The sequence below is a fragment of the Microcaecilia unicolor genome, chromosome 3 (genome assembly GCF_901765095.1).
Source record: "Microcaecilia unicolor chromosome 3, aMicUni1.1, whole genome shotgun sequence".
NCBI lineage: Eukaryota > Metazoa > Chordata > Amphibia > Gymnophiona > Siphonopidae > Microcaecilia > Microcaecilia unicolor.
In genome coordinates this window covers 87,276,637-87,300,565 of record NC_044033.1, presented here as the reverse complement: position 1 = coordinate 87,300,565, position 23,929 = coordinate 87,276,637, and the positions used below count along the sequence as shown (strand labels likewise).

At 42.5% G+C, this 23,929-nt stretch overlaps 1 protein-coding gene across 2 annotated transcripts in view; it reads right to left on the bottom strand.

Moving 5' to 3' along the window:
- The window catches only part of VPS54 (VPS54 subunit of GARP complex), a 300,862-nt gene that overhangs the window by 58,973 nt on the left and 217,960 nt on the right, over positions 1-23,929 (bottom strand). For both annotated transcript variants that reach the window (XM_030196152.1, XM_030196153.1), the window contains exons 17-19: positions 16,494-16,557; positions 12,397-12,502; positions 4,530-4,617 (exon numbers count right to left, since the gene is read on the bottom strand). In XM_030196152.1, the coding sequence (XP_030052012.1) occupies positions 4,530-4,617; positions 12,397-12,502; positions 16,494-16,557 (258 nt within the window). The remainder of the gene's footprint in view (positions 1-4,529; positions 4,618-12,396; positions 12,503-16,493; positions 16,558-23,929) is intronic.

Sequence of the window (23,929 nt, the reverse complement as noted above, 5' to 3'; positions counted from 1 at the left end):
CGATATAGTACCAGAAATATACACATTAAACAGCACAGTAGAACAATCATATTAGAACTATGATAACACAAACACAATATTGTGGAAGAGCTGTCTGATAGATACTTCAGATGTTGTGGATAGAATGAGGAGGAATCTAGTGAAGCTTGAAAGAATTTAGTAGCTAAGATTAAATGCTAAAATTGCAGGGCATTTGGGCTGCAAAAATCCAAGAGAGTGGTACAATATAAAAGATGAAGTACTTCTGTGCATGAAAGAAGAGTGGGATTTGGATGTAATCATATCCGTGTGCATAAGGAGAGGAATGTCCAAGCAGGAAAAAGGTGATAGTGCCCTTGTATATGGTCAGACCTTATTCAGTGTATAGAATAATAGAGACTCCAGAATGAAGGTGCATAAGATAAAGGTGAAGGAAATAGACTCAGGAGTATTCTAAGGAAATAGTGTAGGTGGTGGAGACAAGCTGAATCTGAATTAAGAAAAAAAAGCATGGGACAAGCACAGAAGATGGGAAAGAGGAGATAGTAGAAATTAGTTGGTATGGATGGACTGGATAGGCCATTTTATGTTTATCTGCTGTCATTTTCACCATTTCTTTAAGAACAAAGGAGGAAAACAAAAACTGCCAGTAAGTTATCACTCCTAATTTAGGCATTCACAGTTCAGTCCAACACTCACCATAACTTATCAATAAACCTCAGAAACGTTTTTAGTGGCAAAACTTAGCTGCAGCTTTATTTTCCAGCATTCATAGTTTACATGAAACTGGTTAATACAATACATATATAATGTCTCCCAGAATGGCATAAACTTTGATTAGATGGTGCCACCCTAGGCAAAGTACTAATCCTCTCAGCATTTACTTCCCACATTTACCCAGCCTATGGTAATGCAAGGTGGAATTGCATATCTAAACCCATCACTGAAGATTTACACTAAGTTCCTTCATCCCCATGTGCAAAATCACCAGAACGCACTTCCATTTGACCCTCCCCATCCAGCCAATCTGGGAGCAAAAGAACATATCAACTTGTGCCCAGATGGGGACTGCTTTTGGCATGCACTGTCTCCCCACCCCAAAGTTGTGGCCCAAAAAGCTTTGCCACTCCATTGTAATAAATACTGACTAGTATTTATAAATATTTCTTGTCCAGTATCTGGCAGATGAATGTCCTCAACACAGCTCAGGGCAATCACCTGATAGCACATGTCAGAGAACAACCTATGCAACAAAGAAACTTAAGAGATCTCAGCATACATCTCCTCCAAAGCCTTTCAATATCTTTAGTGCTAACAGCATCATGCCAAACCCTCCTGGGAATAACAAGCAACTGAAGATGGAATAAGGAAAACAGCAGCATATCAATAATAAAGCCCTCTTAATTTGACAAATTAAGTCCACCCATTTATAGCATACAAGCCTCTAAGAGCGGAGGTAAGAGCTGGCACCCAATGCATGCCATGAAAGTCAAATAAAGTACCCACTCTTCTGTGTAGCTTTCTTCCTTGCTCAGAAAATAAACGAATGTTCACACATCCATACAAAGAATTAATGTGCTGCAGAACATACAGAAGAAACAGACAGCAAAAACAGGAGAAAATACAAAACAATTAATGAATTTATCACCGACACCCTAATTTCTTAATGGCATGCACCAGAAGACCCCTCTCGGCAGCAAACAAAGCCACCTACAGCTGCTAATGGACACTTTAGCACATTTTCATCAATAGTGAGCCTTCCACATGACTCTACCTAAATAACCACCCTCAAAGTGGCAAATACAGGTATTCTTGTGCACTATGCACAAGGCAATTAGGTACACACCATAAATAACCAGTCTCCTTTACCCAACTGATCAGTTCTTGAATGCCTAATCTTTAAATTAACTAACTTCTGAAACATACTCGCTCAACCGAAGTGCACCAAAAAAGGCAAGTGAAAAAGTAGTCTTAAATAAAGCCACCTCATTTTGTCACATATGGAGGCATATTTTCAAAGCACTTTGGGAGGCTAAGTTCCATAGGTTTCTATGGAACTTTGGGAGGCTAAGTGCTTTGAAAATGAGCTTGATGGTAGGCAAAGCTTGGAGCAATTTTATCAAAACTTCACGTTATATAGGTTGCTGCAATTCCCACTTAGTCTTATACCCCTTAATTCTGGAAAATGTCTTGCAAGAGCTTCTAAACTAGGAATGAAATCATGGGATGATGAAACTGCTGTAGCTTTGCCTACAAAGACAACACTTGCCAAAGACACTAATAATGCATGACTTTTAACACACCTTTAGTAACTATCCCCCTAAAACTGGAAATAACTCCAGAAATGTCACCTCTCTCTTTCCAACTTGCAGGCTACGATGTCACACTAAAAACGCCTAAAATTAACTCCACAGTATCTGTACACTACTCCATATGTTACCTTCATAAAATAGACGCAACATATTTGCCTTAAATGATCTGACATCTTAGGCACCTTATTATAAAGTTAGCCCCGCAATACTCAGTGATGCTTAATCCAGCTAAAGATAACCATATAATTGAATAACTTGTCTTTAACTGGATATTCAAACATATCTGGTTAACTCCGTGCCACTGTACTAGGTCTCTCTTTATTTTGTTAGTTTAGACCTGTTCTTTACACATTATGACTTAACCTGTTAACTTAAACCAGATAATGCTTTGTCCCAGTCTATCTCCCAGTTCCAGTCCTTGGTCTGGCCTCTCACCACTAACCATGCCTGTATTCCTGTTGACTCTGCTTTCGGTGTGCTTGGTGTTCATTTTTCTAGTGCCAGTGCTCTCATTTCCATTACCTCCTGTGTTTACCTTAGAATGAGTGTAACAGAGACGGTTTTTATCTGTTTTGAGACACTGACCTTGTTCTTCTGTGTAAACTTGGCACGGAACTTGACAAGCAGGACCAGACTTAGCAATTGTGGGGCCCTGTGAAGACCTGTTTGGTGCTCCCCCGCCCCTTGTTAACAAGATGCGTTTTAGCACATTTTATTTCAAATAAAGACAAATCAAGCAAAACTTGGTACAGAAAAACTAATTCAAATAAGCACAATGTTATCATAGAAAACCTTTGTGCTTAAAAAGCAAAGCCATGTGCATGTAAGGACGGGATAAATGAATTAAAACAAATGCCCTTAATATGTAATACTTGGTAGCAATAATGAACCAGTAATTGAATATTCACATAGCAAGCAGCCTGAGCCAACAGATTTATTTTCCACTGAACATATTAACGTTGTACGAACTCAGCAACTAATTAGTGTGCTGAACTGGACAATGTTGGCACATTTAGACTGACTGGACAGTTCTGAAAGAAGGAAACTCTTCCCTCATTATTCAATATCTTCTCTGTGAAATAGCAGTAATAAAAAAAAGGAAAGTGCATTCTTATAATACACCACTGCATTCCACAAAGCAAAAGGAGCAATTTCCCACACACCATCTTTTTCTTTTGATGTAGGCACAGGAAAAAAAGATGTTAAATGCTCCCAGGTCTCAACCTAATTACTGATTTTTTAAAACTGTACTTATAAATAGTAAGTCTGATTGTTAAGCACCTGATACTCATAATGTCTGTTTTGGTGGCCCTTTACTAGGTGAAAACATCAGAATACAGTGAGTCCCTATAACCAGCCCCTCCAAATGACACAATGAATACGATTTAGAACTAATTAGATGAAACCAATACTTCCTCTGTCTACACAAGCAGGCATCTTTGAAAAGATAAGTGAGGTCCAATAAAAATGCTGCCAAAAATAAAGAATGACAACGTGGCTAGAGCAGCTCATAGATTTGCTTGCTTTGTTTGGGCAAGGGGATGAAGAGTGCACGGAGGAGAGAGAAAGGGAGACCAACCTCATGGGCTTCAGTAGCCGTCTCAACCTAACCGCCTTCAGCTCTCTCCTACCCACTCCCTTAGTTCCAGCTCAAGCACCGCTGCCTCTTCAATTTTCCGGGCTGCCAGCAGCATCAGTGAGGTAGGCACACTGCCTTTGGTGGCCCCGGAAGCTCTCCCTCTGTTGCAGCGTCCCGCCTATGTGGGACAGGAAATTGCAGCAGAGAGAAAGCTTCCGGCCTGCTGAAGGTAGTGTGCTTACCTCTCTGACACTGTTTGTGGCCTGGATTGAAAGCAGTGCTGCAGGGAGCCGAAAGCCAGTAGGAGAGAGTTGACCAAGGCGGTTAGATTGAGAACAGAAGACGGCAATGATGGCTGAAGCAAGGAGGGAGATGCTAAGGCCACCGTGGGGCCCATGGGAGTGCCTTGTTGCCCTGCCTAAGACCAGCCCTGTTGACAAGACCATGACTCAGCTACAACAGATCAGCCACTAGGGATACTACAGAGCACCACTTTCAGCGGCTTTCCATTTGGGACCTTAATCTCTGTGGCTATAGTTCCAGTCAGCCAAACGAGAACTGAACAAGTTTGTATCTTTCCTCACATTTCCCATTTGGGAATGCTTATTGCACCACAGATTCTCTTGGCTTTCTTAGTGATTTTAAAATGTTATACCTACCCAAATTTTTGGTAGTTATCGTTTTCAAACCAACAACTTGCAATGCTCCAGCTCCAAGAACCAACTGGCAACTTCTTGAGTTGAAGTACTTTCAAAGAAAAGGCAAAGAAAATAATAATTCATACTCTGGATTGATTTTCGCAACAGAGTTTTGAATACAGTAGCTAAAAATACTTTTAACTCCTTGAAATTCTGCATTCCTGCTCTCTCCTGTCTTTCACCACATTCAGTTGTAACCTGATAGCAGCTCATGAATGGCCTCATTCACTGAGCTGTACTTTGAGAGTAGATAGGGAGACTGAGGAGGGAGAAAAATACAACTAAAATGAACATGAATCTTTTTGTAAATCACAAAACAAACCAAGATTGTGAGCCCTCCTGGGACAGAGAAATATCCAGTGTACCTGAATGTAACTCACCTTGAGCTACTACTGAAAAAGGTGTGAGCAAAGTGGAAATAAATAAATACACAGAGTTTATTCTACGAGTACCTATCCTGAAAGATTGACCTACAAGTCAAGATTTCTTAACTTGATAGTAACAGGCTAATTCAATGATTAACTTGAAGCAGGTTAATGAAGAATAAACCTCAGTACTTATTTACTCGATATGCATCAGTTACGTTAACAACCGCTGCCACAAAGGAAAAAAAAGTAAAGGTAAAGGCTATGGATAAAATGCTGTTACAAGTTTTATATCATGATCTTCATACCTAAATCTGCACTGTACGCCAACTTCATATTAAAAAAGGGATACTTGGGTCCTTATGACTCAAAACAGGGCTACAAGGCTGGAAGATTAGGAAAGCAATTCTATTGCACTACTTTAATTTCACAAACCAAGACAAAACAGCATGAAATCTGAAATACATTTGGAATTCCAGTTTGTACCAAGAAAAACATATAAAACTATAATGGTTTGAAATCTACAGGTATTGTGCCTTTTCATGACTGAAATCATTCCCATCATAACAATGTCTTCCAGCAAGGTCTGAGAGTGGTGAATGTGCACTTTAGCTTCACTTCCGAGTACAAGGATATTTTCTCACATTTCTTCTCTAGCCTACTTTATATGTTAACCATTAAGTTGTACATATTTTTGAAACAGACATCAGGCTACAAACAAACAAAATAATCCACATGTACTTTCACCATCTTCATAACCTGAGTGTTTAACGTTTTCACAAGTCTTTTTTTTTTTGCACATAAGTATGCTCACTGCTGCCACGTAGAAGCCCAAAGTTCCATTCTCACTTTGGATTTCTACAATTTAGCTTTCCAGGTTTACGAATTTTATATTCAGTAATTTTAACATGAATAATCTAATTAAAATTATGTCCGACATGGCTGTGTTTCATCCTGCATGGGCTGCTGCATCAAGAACAAAACCTAACTGCAAGAAAATGAAGGGAAAGAACACTGGGTACTAACCTAATGACAGTGGCTGAGAACAGTATGGAACCCTGTCTACAGCAGGTCATTTTGGTGCCTTATAGGACAGAAGAAAATGATAGGGACTACTGGGTCATTCCATGCCAAGTGGTCTAAAATTTAAAAAAAGTTCCCACCATCATGTTCTCCAATTTTGTTCAAATTTTATCTGTTGTGCGAGTCAGGTGTTAAACGTTTCCCAAAATTTGAGGTCTCTAACTGCAATAGTTGCAGATCTAGACCCCCTTTTCTGAAAGGTTGTTAGTCCATGAGCGCGCGACATTTACCAAAATGCCATTTTTGGGGTCTAATAAAATCCAAACACATTTATAAGAATGGCTAAAAAATTCAAATCCTGTACAGTTTTTGATGCTAATTCCGATGAAATACAAAGATACGGACTTGAAATTTTGAACGAGCATTATGCTTGTGCTGGACATAATACTGCCAGATTTGCAACTAACCAGCATCTATAACCACCCTGCAGGATCTCTTCAAAGTTGGCACTGTCAGCGCAAATGGTAAAATGTACCAAAGTTCAAAGCCAATTATTAAAAAAGAGTCTGCCTGAATCAGCTTGTGAACAGTATCATCTGAAAGAGAAAATTGTGCTCTACAACACTGATATGTTTTTGTTTTGCAATGCCACCATTAAGTAGCCATTTACTCAGGTCAAAGTATGTTATATTTTGTGTGCGCGATGTATTGTGTTGGTCCATGATGGCCGAGCCATTACTGGTTATCACATTGAAACCAGCATCCCCATCGCCATTCGGGCCACGCCCGATAGCCATGCAGTAACAGCCATGGGTGGGTATCTTTACTGCAGGATCCCAAGCCTGATTGTGGGTTTCTTTACTGTAGGTTCCCAAGCCTGCCTTCTTCAGTTACTTCACTGCAGGTTCCTAAGCCTGCCTTCTTCAGTTACTTCATTGCAGGTTCCCAAGCCTGCCTTCTTCAGTTACTTCATCATTCTGAAAGCATCACTGATCTGCAAGAGAACGGTTTCATGGACACTATATTGCCGACCAGATGATGTCACTGATGGAGCTGGAATAACAGCAATGATAAGTTGTTCTGGGATCCAGCAAGTATCACGTCTTACTGGCCAATAAAATGAAGTAGCGGGACCATGAGGATGCATAAAGCTTATGAAAGCATCTTTCTGTTCAACTGACATTTCACAAACGTTTCCAATCCACCATAACAGCGCACAATAAACGATTGGACAATCAATGAATAAAATACGAATGAATAATTATATCAATACTTTTAAGCGACTATTAAGACTCAATTTCCTAGAAATGAAGAAAAATTAGCGCATCAAGCGTACTAAATATATTTTGACCTGAGTAAATGGCTACTTAATGGTGGCATTGCAAAACAAAAACATATCAGTGTTGTAGAGCACAATTTTCTCTTTCAGATGATACTGTTCACAAGCTGATTCAGGCAGACTCTTTTTTAATAATTGGCTTTGAACTTTGGTACATTTTACCATTTGCGCTGACAGTGCCAACTTTGAAGACATCATGCAGGGCGGTTATAGATGCTGGTTAGTTGCAAATCTGGCAGTATTATGTCCAGCACAAGCATAATGCTTGTTCAAAATTTCAAGTCCGTATCTTTGTTTGCATGGAAGTTGTTGCGGTCTGAATATTGGCCCAAATATGTTCCGATGAGTCACGACCAATTTTGATGCACACTTTGAGTCAACTTGTTTGACTGGATTTTGCATCCATAATTTTTATTGTTTGCATTTGTATCCCACATTTTCCCACCTCTTTGCGGGCTCAGTGTGGCTTACAATAAGATATGAATACAGAGAATACAGTTGATACAAATTGGTTATGGGTTACATTGTACAAGTTATGATAATCAAATTATCATTAGGAATATCACAATGGGACATCAACAGGGAGACTTTGGGAGGAGGTAATAGGAAGTTTAAGGGTAGTGTTAAGACATTTAGGCACATGGTTTACCTATTCCTGTAAGTATATGTATGAGTAATGTGGAATTGGGGGGAATGAGAGATCTTGAGTGGATGTGTGATGCATTGATGTAAGTGAGTGTAGACTCTATGTGTTTTGGTTTTTTCCGTAGATTGACTCAAACAAGTGGGTCTTCAGTAATCTGCGGAAGGATGCTTGTTCGTGGATCGCTCTTAAGTTGCATGGTAGTGAGTTCCAAAGCTGCGTGCTCGTGTGAGAAAAGGTTGACGCGTGTAGCGTCTTGTATTTCACGCCCTTGAAAGTAGGGAAATGGAGGTTGAGGTATGTTCGGGAAGATCTCCTAGCATTTCTGGGTGGTAGGTCAATCAACTCGGACATGTAGGCTGGGGCTTCGCCGTAGATGATCTTGTGGACTAGTGTGCATACCTTGAAGGTGATGCGTTCCTTCAGTGGAAGCCAGTGTAGTTTCTCTCGTAGTGGTGTTGCCCTTTCATATTTTGGTTTTCCGAAGATGAGTCTGGCTGCTGTGTTCTGGGCTGTTTGAAGTTTCCTCAGTGTTTGCTCTTTGCCGCCTGCGTATAATGAGTTGCAGTAATCCAGATGGCTGAGGACGAGGGATTGCACTCGGTTACGAAAGACGAATCTTGGGAAGAGTGGTCTTATCCTTTTCAGTTTCCACATGCAGTAGAACATCTTCTTAGTTGTGTTGTTTGCGTGGGTTTCCAGTGTTATGTGGCGGTCGATAGTGACTCCAAGGATTTTTAGCGTTTCTGAGATTGGAAGGTTTAGGTTTGGTGTGTTTATCGCGTTGAATTCGTTGGTGTTGTGTTGGGAGGTGAGTACCAGGCATTGAGTTTTTTCTGCATTTAATTTCAGACGGAATGTGTCTGCCCATGTGTTCATGATGTGTAGGCTTTGATTGATTTCGTTGGAGATTTCTTTGATGTCATGTTTGAAGGGGATATATATTGTCACATCATCAGCGTATATATGTGGATTGAGGTTATGGTTTGATAGGAGTTTTGCTAGGGGGATCATCATTAGGTTGAAAATAGTTGGTGAGAGGGGTGATCCTTGTGGAACTCCACATTCCGGTATCCATGCCTTGGACGTGGTTGAGTGTGATGTAACTTGATACGAGCGCAGGGTTAGGAACCCCTTGAACCAGCTTAGGACATTTCCTCCAATGCCGAAGTATTCAAGTATGTGTAGTAGGATTTCATGGTCGACCATGTCAAAGGCGCTTGACATGTCAAATTGTAGGAGGAGTATATTGTTCCCGGTTGCTATTATTTGCTTAAATTTGTTCATAAGGGTGACTAGTACTGTTTCTGTGCTATGGTTCGACCGGAATCCGGATTGGGCATCATGTAGTATTGAGTGTTTGGTTACCATCCCTTCGGTTAACTTGGTTATTAGTGGTATGGATGCTACTGGTCTGTAGTTGGTAATTTCGCTCAGGTTTTTCTTTGTATCTTTTGGAATTGGGGTGAGTAAGATTTTTCCTTTTTCTTTTGGGAAGAGTCCGTTTTGTAGCATGTAATTTACATGATTCGTTAGGTCAATTGTGAATTGTTGAGGGGCTGATTTCATGAGGCTGTTTGGGCATGCGTCTAGTTTGCAGTTGGATTTGGCATATTTTTTGAGAGCTTTAGAGATGAGGTCTTCTGGTAGTGGTTCGAACTCGGTCCAGGTTCTGTCTGCTGGGTGTGCTCCTTCTTCTGGGTCCAGACAGTCTAGAAGAGTGGCGTATTCTATGGGACTGGCGGGTATTTTGTGTCGTAATAGTATGATTTTCTCCTTGAAGTACTTCGCAAGGTTGTCGACGTCTGGTATATTTTCACCGTTATTTGTAACTGGTGTGGTATCTAGCAGTTTGTTCACAAGGCTGAAGAGTTTATGTGTGTCTTTGTAATTTGGTCCTATTATTGTTTTGTAGTGTTGTCTTTTTGTTTGTTTTATGGCGTATTTGTATTTTCTCCGAAGTAGTTTCCAGTCGTTTAGTGTTTGTTCGTCTTTCTTTTTGTTCCAAGCTCGTTCTAGTTTCCTGACTTGTGTTTTAAGTTTTTTCAGCTCTTCGGTGAACCATGGGTTTGTTTTTTTCCTGTGTGATGTTCTAGTTTGGGTTGGGGCGATTTTGTCTAATGTTGTTGTACATAGCTCATCCCATTCTTGGAGGAATTGGATGGTGTCAGCGTTTGTTGTCCACTCGTACTGATAGATCTGTTGCCAGAATGTCGCGGAGTCTATTTTTCCTCTCGTTGTGTATGTTGTTCGCTCGGGTTTATTGGTCGTGTTTAAGTGTGTTTTTCGCCAGCAGAGAGTGACATTTGCTTTATGGTGGTCTGACCATAGTGTAGGTGTCCAACTTGTGTCCGTGATCATGATGGTTGAATCCGATTCGAATTTGTTCGTTATGATATCTAGTGTGTGTCCTTTTTTGTGAGTCGGTTGCATGTAAGGTGCTTGTAGATCCCAAAGTTTTAGGAATTCTTTGAACTCTCGTGTGCTTAATGAGGTGTCATCTTCTAGGTGTAAGTTGATGTCTCCTAGTATGAGGATGTTTGAGGAAGATACGCAGGAATTTGAGATGAAATCCATGAGTTGTGTTTGGGAGTCTTGCCATTTCCCTGGGGGTCTGTAGAATAGGATTGTGTTGAGGTGGCCTGTTAGATTTGGATGGTTTATTCTTGTCGATGCAATTTCGAGTTGTGGGGAGGTAGATTCACCCGTGATTGTGATGGTGAATTCGGGTTTGTAAATTATAGCTATTCCACCTCCTCTTTTTATTCCATTCCTTGTCCAGTGGGTGATTTGGTATTCTGGTGGGCATATTTCTAAGATGGCTGGATCTGTAGGACTATGGAGCCAGGTTTCTGTGATAAATAGGAGGTCTAGTTTGTCTGCGATGATCCAGTCTAGTATGTCTACTGAGTTCCTTACTGCTGATCTTGCATTGATGTATCCTAGATGAATTGAGCGATATGGTTCCAAGGGAGGGTTTGACGTGTTTATTTTTATTAGTTGTCTGTTCCTTCGGTGGTTGAATTTGCTGCTGTTATTGTTTTCCTCATTTTGTCGATTGTGTTCGTTTCCGGAGGCTATTGCTCTTGATTGGTTGTTGTGTCTTTGGTTTGGTGGGTTGTCACAAGGTTGTGCATATGATTGGTGAGTTGGTGGTGAGTTATTATGGGTGCTGTTTGGGGCGTACATTGTGTCTGTGTGAGTGTTGTATGATTTGTGAGTAATGGGGTTGTTGTTGTCTGTGTTGTTTTGGTTTGTTAAGTTGTTCATAGGCTGTGCATGGAATTGGTGTGTTGTGGTTGGCTTGTTATCGATGCTCTTCAGGGTGGGCATTGTGTGTGTGTGAGTGCTGTGCAATTTGTGGGTTATGGTGTTATTGTTGTCTGGGTCATAGGTAATGTTTGCGTGAGAAAGTAGGGTGATGCAGAAAATGGTTAGGAGTGTTTTACTGGTATTCATATCAGTGTTTAAGGCGCTGTAGCAAGCAATCTGCAAGTTTACATTCAAAGCAAAGCAGGCCTGTAATTGCATTTAAGCTTGGCAACATTTCATGCTAATCATGCTTGGTTAATCAGAGCAAGCACGCCTGTATTTACAGTTAAAGCATAGCAGTGAGCGTTATATATGTTGATCCAATTATCTCATTGTGCAAGGTGGCTCATTTGTTAAAAAGTATTTCATCGGAATTAGCATAAAAAACTGTACAGGATTTGAATTTTTTAGCCATTCTTATAAATGTGTTTGGATTTTATTAGACCCCCAAAAATGGCATTTTGGTAAATGTCGCGTGCTCATGGACTGACAACCTTTCAGAAAAGGGGGTCTAGATCTGCAACTATTGCAGTTAGAGACCTCAAATTTTGGGAAACTTCGTTTAACACCTGACTCGCACAACAGATAAAATTTGAACAAAATTGGAGACATGATGATGGGAAGGTTTAGACCACTTGGCATGGAATGACCCTACTGGAAAAGAAAACTCCCTAAAAAGCCATGCATGATGGCACAAAAGAAGGATGATAGCCTAATCCCTGGCATACAAAACACAATTATAATTCAGAGCTGGTTCCTAGTTCAGAACTTGCAGCAGCTATTGGAAGTCAGCAGGTTTCAGGTGGCTTATCTTCATAACAGACGGAGAATGGGAAAGTACTTCCTACACTATTTCTGCACTTCCTTTCTCAATACTGTTTAATACTTTTGGGTTTTTGCATTTAGAATTATCTCACATCTTTATTTCATCCTGTTGGGGCTCCACTCCTTAGAGGTAATCTTCCTTCCTTCCCAAGTTTGTGGCTCATTAAAGTCTTAAATTTAACACTGAAAGGAACTAAACCCTAGTTTATGAATGTTAAATGGCAGTTTCCAAAAACATCTCTTTTAATTTATAGTATGTAGCTCTTCTCTTTAAGCTACTTTCCACATGCCACACATTGTAGCCAAACATCAATACTGTACCTTCAATAAATCCGACAGGCGAGTGAGCATGTCAGTAGTGATAGAGGGTATGTCATCCACACACTGGCAGTATTCAAGAATTATTCGCATCAACAGTAACACTGTCCTACAAAATAAATTGTGCACCTGTAGCATCAACTTAATTTATCCGTAGAGATAAAGAAAAATAAAAAATGAAAGTTGGCAATAAGCAAACAATTTCATGAAAAATTAGCTCTACTGTTGACCTCCTCTCCACTCATTATGACTTACCTCTAAAATACAAAATCCTCTCATGAAGCAATTGGTTCTCTCTCATCTTTTTAGCGGGGATGTCTACCAGCCAACATCAAGCTTTACCTCTTGCTTTTTAGGCAGTTCCATGAAAAATCAACTCAAAATATGTGCAGACTTGAACCTTCCACACACATGCAGCATGCTAACTAGCAAATCATCATACCAGTCTCCAGGCAGACAAAACGAGAATAATTTTATAACAGGTTAACTGGGTAGGAAGTCCAACTAGCTGCTTATTTTGGGGATATTTTATAAAGACACACAGGTGCACTATGAGGCATATTTTCAAAACACTTAGCCTTCCAAAGTTCCATAGAAACCTGTGGAACTTTGGAAGGCTAAGTGCTTTGAAACTATGCCTCTATGTGTCTTTATAAAACTGCCTAAAAAAACTTTCAACAATCTCACATATATTTACACACGAGTTTGTATACATTTTCACACACATGAATATCTTATAAACTATATGTGCACTTCACAACTCTGCCCTCACTTTGTCCAAACTCCTCCCTTGGGGTTGTATGAAAGTACTCGTGTACATTTTTTCCACCTATTTTATATAGTGTAACTCCTGGGATAATTCTATAGAAGTTCCTCCCATAGGTAATAAAACAAGGTTTATCCATGAAAAAATAGTTTATTAAATTACCCCAATGCGTTTGATGAAATTTTGCCCGAAGCAACTAGAATTCATGGCATCAAACCTGCCATGAATAAGGCAGCTCTTACTATACAAAATGTGAAGAACTGGGGAAATTTCCTTATAATGGTTCTACTATTGTCAAAAATAAGGTTCCTACTAAATTAAGAACCCAAAATATGCCCTGTGGGCTTTCGGTCTAGTCTTTGCATCTTCTTTTAGTTATACCTCAGACCATCAACTGCTAAGCAGAAGCCACAAGTACCAAGAAGATGGTCTGGAGGATAATAAGACAGCAGAACATGACACCTTGGACACCCTCTAACCATTTTCTTCTCTCACTCAACTCAGCACAAACCAGGGGCAGACTGAGAGTGGTCTGGGCCCCCCACCTGGCCACTGCCCGATGCCCCCCCCCCCACCGCCACAGCCGACACCCCCACCATCCCAGTTCTTTCCTACCCGCTGTGCTGCTGATACTCCCCCACCCGCAGATGCAAATTTCAAAAACTAATATATTTCAATCACTATACTATAGGTTAACAAATACACATAAAACAAAAAAATGGAAAATATGATACCAATTTATTGGATCAAATATATTTTCCAATTAGCTTTCAGAGGCCAAAACGTTTTTCCTCAGGTCAGGACAGTATACTGCTATTAAGGTATTCTGTTCTGACATGAGAAAGGAGGGTTGGGTCTCCAAACGTTAGCAAAAATGTATTAAAATTAGTCCAATAAAGGTACCTTATTTCCATTTTCTTTATTAACACAGCTACCACACTACTTTATACTAAACTAAAAATAAAATTCATTTTTCCTACCTTTGTTGTCTGGCCGTTTACTTTTTTCTAATTGTGTTGGTCCCAGTCTCTTGTTTCTTCTTTCCTCGATCTCTTCTTAACTCGCGCCAGTGTCTGTCCCTCTCTCTCCCCTCCTTTCCGTCTAGCATCTGCTCCCTCTCTCTTTTTCCCCTTTCCGTCCAGCATCTGCCCCCTCTCTCCCCCCTTTCCATCCGGCATCTGCCTCCTCTCTTCCCCCTTTCCATCCAGCATCTGCCTCCTCTCTTCTCCCTTTCCATCCAGCATCTGCCTCCTCTCTTCCCCCTTTCCATCCAGCATCTGCCTCCTCTCTTCCCCCTTTCCATCCAGCGTCTGCCCCCTCTCACCCCCTTTCCATCCAGCATCTGACCCTTCGCTCTCCTCACTTCCATCCAGAGTCTCTCCTCTTTTTCTTCCTCCTCCATCCAGCATCTGGCCCCTCTCTCTCTCTTCACTTCCACCCACTCAAGCCCCTATCTCACCCCAGTTCCATCCAACATCTGCATTCTCTCCCCCCCTTCCATCCAGCTTCTATCCCCTCTCTTCCCTTCATCCAGTGTCTGTCCCTCCTCTCCCCATTTCCATCTGGCATATGTCCCTTCTCTCTCCCTCATCCAGTGTCTGTCCCTCCTCTCCCTCTTTCCATCTGATATCTGTCCCCTCTCTCCTTCTCATCCAGCACCTGTCTTCCCTTCCCCCTCCATCCAGCATCTGTCCCATTTCTTCTCCCTTCCATCCGGCATCTGTTCCCCCTCCCCACTCCATTCTCCATCCATCATCTGTCCTTCCCCATCACCCATCGTCTGTTCTTCCCCCACACCCAGACACCCTGTACCTGGGGTCCTCCTTATTCCTGCTCAATTTAGATGTCCCCACTATCACCCCACCTAATCCCCATATCCCCACTCTTCCACCCTACCCTCACTTACAATCACACCCTCCCCCTTCCATCCAGTTTTACAGTCTTTTTTTTCAGCCCCACCCAACACCCAAACCCTCTCCCCCCCCCCCCCCCACCGGACACCCCCACTACCACTGGCACACCAGGACTAGGCTATCCCCACTCCCACCAAATACCCCCCTGCCGTGGCCACCACTGCTGCTGTTTCAGCAGTGGCGGCAAAAATAAAAAAAAGATCACGGGGCTACACTGTTCCCTTCCTGCTCGCAGCTGACCGGCTCTGCCCCGGAACAGGAAATTGTTAGAGGAAGGTGGGACCAGCAGCCGAAAACAGGAGGAACAGTGCGGCTCTGCGATCTTTATTTCTGTTTTTGCCGCCACTGCTGTAACAGCAGCAGCAGTAGCAGCGGTGGTGGCCGCGGCAGGAAGGTAGTGTGTGGGAATGGGGAGAACAGCAGGCATCCGGGCAGAGCCTCTGGGCCCTCGGGCACTGCCTGGTTGCCCAAACGGTCAGTCCGTCCCTGGCACAAACCATAGCTTATGAATTTGTTTTTTGCACCAATTGCTCTTTTCCCTCATTACCTTGAGGACTATGGGGTCCTTTTACTAAGCTGCGGCAAAAGGGGGCCTGAACTGGAGTGAGTGCGTATTTTTGACACACACTGAGGCCCCCTTTTATTGCAGCAGGTAAAAGGCTTTTTTTTTTAAAGACATGGCCGTGTGACAAGTGAAGCTCTTGCCGCGTGCGTCACTGCCCAATTACCTCCCGGTAAACACCGGTGCTAATTATGGATTAGCGAGCGGTAAGCCTGCATGGGGCTTACCGTCGCTTAGTAAAAGACCCCCTATGTTTCTAGTCTAAGTAGGAGCCTACTGCAATAAAACATTCATCTATTTTCTTTACTCTCCTTTACAGTTGCTGATCTTTACATGATAGGCCCTTTTGTGTGAGAGTGAACTTTTCCATCTGTGCACAAATGTGCTCACCCATTAAATACTGCTGTAGAATTATAGAACCATCCTGGCATAAATTATTTATTTAATACATTTATATCCCACATTTTCCCACCAATTGCAGGGCTCAATGTAGAAAAGGCTACAGTGCATGAAATACAATTATACAGTTTAAAGTAAAATAGTAAACAACATTTTAAACAACAATATGTAAACAATAAAGAAATTAGTGTCTTTGAATCATTGTTAGACTAAACGTTATTTGAAATTATGTAGTCTGAAGGATAAGCCTTTTTTGAACAGAACAGTCTTCAATAATTTTCTGAATTTTAAGTAGATCTGGGTACATTTGACTGATTTGGGTAAAGCACTCCACAGTTGTGTGCCTATAAATGTGAAGTTGGAGGCATAAATATATTTGTACTTAAGGCCAATCTGGTGCAACTTTCTAAAACCCATGTAAATAGACCAGGACAAGGCTACTTTGCAGATGGCATCTTACCCTACTACAGCATACTTTTGTCCTTCCACAATCAGGAAGTCAGTTGGCTTTCGGTCTTCAGCAGCTAAAATTTGTAAAAGGAAGTCAAATATGAATATAGATTTTTCTAAAAGGAATTTACATACATATACAATCTGTCTGATACAGAAAGCTTGTCAAACATATTAGCCAAGTGATTTCACACTAGACCTGATGCACTTCTGGGAGTCATTTTCTGTGATTCTCATTTTTATCTTTCCCTGCAAGGTCTTGTTCCTGCAGTTCTTTGATTGAGATGCATGGAATTTGGTATTTTGTCTTTTTTTCTCATCCTGCTATCGCACTGCACTACTCAAGCCTAGGAGGCATGCAGTTCCCAAATGACACTACTGCTTTGCCTTTTGACTGGCCACTATGCCACTGTAAGAGCATCAACTGGCTCAGTCCTTGAAATAGGTGTTCAAGCCGGGAATCAACTACCATACAGCAACCTCCCACCTCAATGATCATATACCAAAAGATACATATTCCATAGAAGCCTAACTCATACCTTCCTTCTAATCACAAGTTAACAAATATAGTATTCCCAACACAGTGATGATGCAAACATGCAACGGCACAAAATCAGTTAGAATAAACCACAAAAATTTCAACAGTAATAGCACAATAGAGATTACTTATACATACACACATACATATAGATTTATGTGTGTGTGTATATCTATATCTATATGTATCTATATCAGAGCTGCACATTTAATGCACGAAGAACGTGGAAGTTACTCACTTGTGGGTGTTCTCTGACAGCAGGTCACACACATTGCCACAGATGGGTGATGTCACCAACAGAGCTCCAGTACAGATGCTGCCCAGTGTACTAAATCTTCCAGAAGCCTTTGGCAGGTCTGACCACGCATGTGCGTGTACCTTCCTGCTCGCCTGAAACACGGACCCACAATTAGATGAACACAACTCCTAGGGGAGGTGGGACAGAAGTGGCAATATGTGACCTGCTGACCTCGGAGAACATCTGCTACAGGTGATTAACTTCACTTTCTCCAAGGACAAGCAGGACATCAGATTACCACAGATGGTAATCCCTAGCTACCAGGTGCACCGGAAACAACAGTCAATAGGGACTTGCAACAGGCAAGGCCAACCAGAACCAACAACACTATGTAACATAAAAACTCCCTGTTGTGAAAGAGCAGCCTGGAACAGAAGAAAATGGGCCTAGGAGGGTGGAGCTGAATTTTAGACACTAAAGGGCTAGATGGCGACGGAGTAAGACGCACCTGCGAGAGCTCCAGGCTCAGAGGAAAACGGAGCCAGGCAGAGGCTGTAGACAGCACCTGGGGAGCCCGTGTGGGAACGGTGAGCGGCACCGCTGCCGCCCTCGGAGCAGGGAGAGGCAACCGAACCTCTCCCTATGGGGGACCGCATGAGGTTTGCGGGACAGCGGTTGCGCGCCTGGCTCTGCCTCCTCGCCCGCCAGCCAACCCACAGCAGAGAGAGGCAAATGAGCCTCTCCCTACGGAGTACCACAAGGGGTTCGCCAACAGCGATCACGCTCCCGGTTCTGCCTCCTCGCCACCCGCCCGCCAGTCCTCAAACGGCAGCACGGGGAGAGGAGCCCATGTCCAGTGGAGCTGCCCCAGGAGCACAGGAGCCATGGAGATGTGAGGATGAAATCGGTGGATGTCACCAAGGCCGCAAAGGGCTCTGCCGACAACACCCGCGATCAGAGTGGTCGAAACAGTAGCGACGGCAAAAGGTGCGGGAGCAGCGCGGTGAGGCGTCCAGGCAACAGGCTCTGAGGGGCTCATAGCAAAGCAGCAGTGGCAGCCGAGGCTGCTACCTCCCCTCTGGCTTCTACCTCCAACCGCTATACAGCTCTCAGGGTTACAGAGTCTCTGTACCCTGGGCAACGCTTCAGAACATCAGACTGTGAGTAGACTGACTATTGTGCCTCAAGACACTGAGATTTTGCAATTGACGGGCCTTAAAAGGCCTGACAGTGATAACCAGAGTAGAGACTGAGTGAATGCTGAAGGAGCCAAAGACACTTTCGACGTGCCTTTGAAGGAGCCTCTGCACTGCATCTGATCAAGCCGGAGATGCAGAATTATGTAAGTTAGGCTAACTAGAAAGGAAAAATTAATCTTGTAACCTTGATTGTATCAGCCTGGACATTAACTGGTCTGCATACAAACGAACTCTTAACTAAAGAAGCAAGACTGCTGAAGTGTACATATTAGAACAGATGCTTGAGAAATGTAAAAGATTCTGTGGAAGCCAAAACCAGTGTTCAAATGCTAGCACTCCTCACCACATTCCAAAGAGGAATTAAGTACCTTACCATTGTCTTTCAAGTATCTTTCCCTGATCAAGATTAACCTCTCCCCTTGGGCCAACCTGCCAGCAACCAAAGACAGCAAGTTACATACAGTGGGGGAAATAAGTATTTGATCCCTTGCTGATTTTGTAAGTTTGCCCACTGACAAAGACATGAGCAGCCCATAATTGAAGGGTAGGTTATTGGTAACAGTGAGAGATAGCACATCACAAATTAAATCCGGAAAATCACATTGTGGAAAGTATATGAATTTATTTGCATTCTGCAGAGGGAAATAAGTATTTGATCCCCCACCAACCAGTAAGAGATCTGGCCCCTACAGACCAGGTAGATGCTCCAAATCAACTCGTTACCTGCATGACAGACAGCTGTCGGCAATGGTCACCTGTATGAAAGACACCTGTCCACAGACTCAGTGAATCAGTCAGACTCTAACCTCTACAAAATGGCCAAGAGCAAGGAGCTGTCTAAGGATGTCAGGGACAAGATCATACACCTGCACAAGGCTGGAATGGGCTACAAAACCATCAGTAAGACGCTGGGCGAGAAGGAGACAACTGTTGGTGCCATAGTAAGAAAATGGAAGAAGTACAAAATGACTGTCAATCGACAAAGATCTGGGGCTCCACGCAAAATCTCACCTCGTGGGGTATCCTTGATCATGAGGAAGGTTAGAAATCAGCCTACAACTACAAGGGGGGAACTTGTCAATGATCTCAAGGCAGCTGGGACCACTGTCACCACGAAAACCATTGGTAACACATTACGACATAACGGATTGCAATCCTGCAGTGCCCGCAAGGTCCCCCTGCTCCGGAAGGCACATGTGACGGCCCGTCTGAAGTTTGCCAGTGAACACCTGGATGATGCCGAGAGTGATTGGGAGAAGGTGCTGTAGTCAGATGAGACAAAAATTGAGCTCTTTGGCATGAACTCAACTCGCCGTGTTTGGAGGAAGAGAAATGCTGCCTATGACCCAAAGAACACCGTCCCCACTGTCAAGCATGGAGGTGGAAATGTTATGTTTTGGGGGTGTTTCTCTGCTAAGGGCACAGGACTACTTCACCGCATCAATGGGAGAATGGATGGGGCCATGTACCGTACAATTCTGAGTGACAACCTCCTTCCCTCCGCCAGGGCCTTAAAAATGGGTCGTGGCTGGGTCTTCCAGCACGACAATGACCCAAAACATACAGCCAAGGCAACAAAGGAGTGGCTCAGGAAGAAGCACATTAGGGTCATGGAGTGGCCTAGCCAGTCACCAGACCTTAATCCCATTGAAAACTTATGGAGGGAGCTGAAGCTGCGAGTTGCCAAGCGACAGCCCAGAACTCTTAATGATTTAGAGATGATCTGCAAAGAGGAGTGGACCAAAATTCCTCCTGACATGTGTGCAAACCTCATCATCAACTACAGAAGACGTCTGACCGCTGTGCTTGCCAACAAGGGTTTTGCCACCAAGTATTAGGTCTTGTTTGCCAGAGGGATTAAATACTTATTTCCCCCACTGTACGTGACGCCTCCCTGTAAACTACCTGAAAGTGCTCTGAAGTCCCCCCCCCCTCCCTGCCTCCCCTCTGTCTCCAGCCAAAGCCAGAAACAGGAGCCTGAAGACTCTCTGGGCAAAGAGGATGGGAAACAATTAGTTGCTGTGAGACAGATCAAAGGAGCACCCTGACTCAGAACTACTCTCCCCCCCCCCCCCCATCTCCCCTTCTCATTTACTTATCACTGAAACCGGACCCAATACTGAACTACACAGCTGAAAGGCAAGCTGAATTAACACACAAGACCAGAACACCAGATTCCACACCAAAGAACAAAGTCCTATCATGCATGGAATCATCAGAACACGGCCTATTAGAAGCCAAAGGGAACAGAAACTAAAATGAACACCCTCAAACTACTCCTAATAATCTACTCCTTAACACTGATCCACTCAACACTAACCACCCCACTTGCAGAAAGTAACATCATACCCATACTACACAATCATCAAAGACTGATCAGATACTCCACACTTCATCAAACTGACAACAACTTAAACAAAGGAAGAACACTCACATGCGGACAATCACAACAGAAAGGAAAGAAGGGTCCAAACAAACTCACCTTAACAAAGAAACGACAACTATTAAAAGTCCACACAATACCAAACACAGAAGACCCATTCGAAACAATCCAAGTGGGCTACATCAACGCCAGATCCGCTGTAAATAAAACAGCAATACTAACAGACTGGATCACGGCAGAAAACCTTAATCTACTCTTCATTAATGAAACCTGGATCCATGACCAAAAGGACCCTATAATCCTAGACATGTGCCCTCCAGGATACAAAATCACACACTGGACCAGAAAAGGAAAAAGAGGCGGAGGCATAGCACTAATCTTTCGATCCCATTTTACCATCGAAACCACTGCTGAGTCCATAACACTTCAACTTGAAATTGCCCCAATCAGAATCCACAACAAAACCCTACGTGATCATTTGAACTGTGTCCAGTTTTACAGACCTCCAGGTAACTGGAACGAAGGCCACACCAACTTCATGGACTTCATTTCAAACACATGTGTAACCAACTCCAATATACTAGTATTAGGAGACATTAACCTTCACTTAGAAGACCCAAACTCTATCAACACACGATATTGTAAGGAATTCCTCCGCTAATGGGATCTCAAATGGCCACAAATGGCACGTCAAAGGGCACACACTCGTCTTCATCTCACACAAACTTTCAACAGACCAGAATTTTATAATAACAGATAATCAAATGGACAGAAACACCCTGGACCGACCACTACAAAATAAACTTGTCCCTACATTGGCGGAAAAAGGGTCTACAACGAACACAAGAACACACATCCTACAGCACAAGAGGTCAAGTAGACATGAAAACATTCTGGCAACTGATATACAATAACAAATGGTCAGCACAGACAGACTCCATATACTACCTCACAGAATGGGACAAAAGATGCAAAAGCATACTAGATGAAATAGCACCCTTACGAACAAGAACCTCATGCAAGCATAACTCAATACCATGGTTCAACGATAAACTGAAAAAAACTAAAAACACACTCCAGGAAACTTGAACGAGCATGGAGAAAAACAAAAGATGAACACACACTCAACACATGGAAATAAATACAAAGAAAATACAAATACGCAGTAAGGCAGACCAAAAGATCATACTATAAAACTAAAATAGGGACAGATTACAAAGACACAAAGAAATTATACCAACTCGTGAACAAACTCCTAGACACCAACTTGGCCACTACAACGAATACAGACATCCCATCTGCAGACAAACTTGCTAAGTATTTCAATGAAAAAATTATAAATCTACGCAACACGCTACCTCAGGACACCACTGACATCGAACACTTCCTTAACGAGTTGAACCCAACCACTGTAGTATACCTGGCTGACCGGACTATGCTAAATTTTGCCCTCCTTACTGTTGAAACAGTTACCCAGGCGATTAGCAGGTTCTCCAACACTCACTGCAAACTAGATATCTGTCCCAGCTACCTAATGAAATCCGCCCCTGATCGCTTCATAGCGGACCCCACATCCCACCTAAATTACATACTTCAGCAAGGTCTCTTCCCCAAGGAAAATGGCAATATCCTACTCACCCCAATACCAAAAGATACCAAGAAAAAAACCAAATGAAATCACTAACTACCGTCCAGTAGCATCGATCTCGTTGGTAGTCAACTGATGGAAAGCATGGTAACCAAACAACTTACAGACTACATAAACAAATTCTCAATATTACACGAATCACAGTCAGGTTTTCGCCCCCTCCACAGCACTGAAACAGTACTACTCACTCTCCTAGCCAAATTCAAGCAAGAAGTAGCAATAGGCAAAAACATCCTTCTCCTCCAATTCAACATGTCTAGTGCATTCGACATGGTAAATCACAATATACTAATAAGATTACTAGATAAGTTCGGGATTGGTGGAAACATACTTAGCTGGATCAAGGTCTTCCTAACCACAAGAACCTATCAAGTAAAATCAAACTCAAGTATATCATCACCGTGGAAAGCAGTCTGTGGAGTACCACAAGGATCACCGCTATCATCAATCCTCTTCAACTTAATGATGACCCCACTAGCCAAGTCCCTATCCAACCAATGTCTTAATCCTTTCATATATGCAGACAATGTCATAATATACATTCCGTACAAAACCAAACTGACAGAAATCACCAACGAAATTAAGCACAGCTTAAACATCATGGACTCATGGGCAAATGCATTTCAACTAAAACTCAATAAAGAAAAAAACACATTGCCTCTTCCTCTCATCCCAGCACAGCGCGGACAACCCCACAAGTATCAACACCCCAGACTACACCCTTCCTATCTCAGACAGCCTGAAAATCCTTGGCGTTACAATAGACCGTAACTTGACACTGGAGAGCCAAGTGGCATCCACAACAAAGAAATTGTTCCACTCAATGTGGATCCTCAAATGCTTGAAACAATTCTTCCCGAGGGAAACATTTCGCACCCTGGTACAATCAATGGTACTAAGCCACATAGACTACTGCAATGGAATTTATGCGGGATGCAAAGAACAGACCTTAAAGAAACTTAAGACCGGTCAAAACACGGCAGCTAGACTTAAATTTGGAAAAACGCGATTTGAAAACACAAACCCCCTCCGCAAAAAACTACACTGGCTCCCAATCAAAGAACACATTGCCTTCAAAATCTGCACCCTGGTTCACAAAATGATCTACGGTGAAGCCCCGGGATACATGACAGGCTTGATCGACTTACTAACTAGAAAGATCGACTTACTAACTAGAAACACATCAGAATCAACAAGAACATATCTAAATCTGCACTACTCAAGCTGCAAAGGCCTCAAATACAAATCAACTTACGCATCCAGCTTTTCCTACATAAGCACACAACTGTGGAACACATTACCAAAAGCCTTGAAAACGACGCACGACCACCTAAACTTCCGGAAATCACTAAAAACTAACCTGTTTAAAAAGGCATACCCTAGCGATCCAACCTAAATGCCTGATCACTGCGACACAACAAAACTTAAGTACGTAATGGA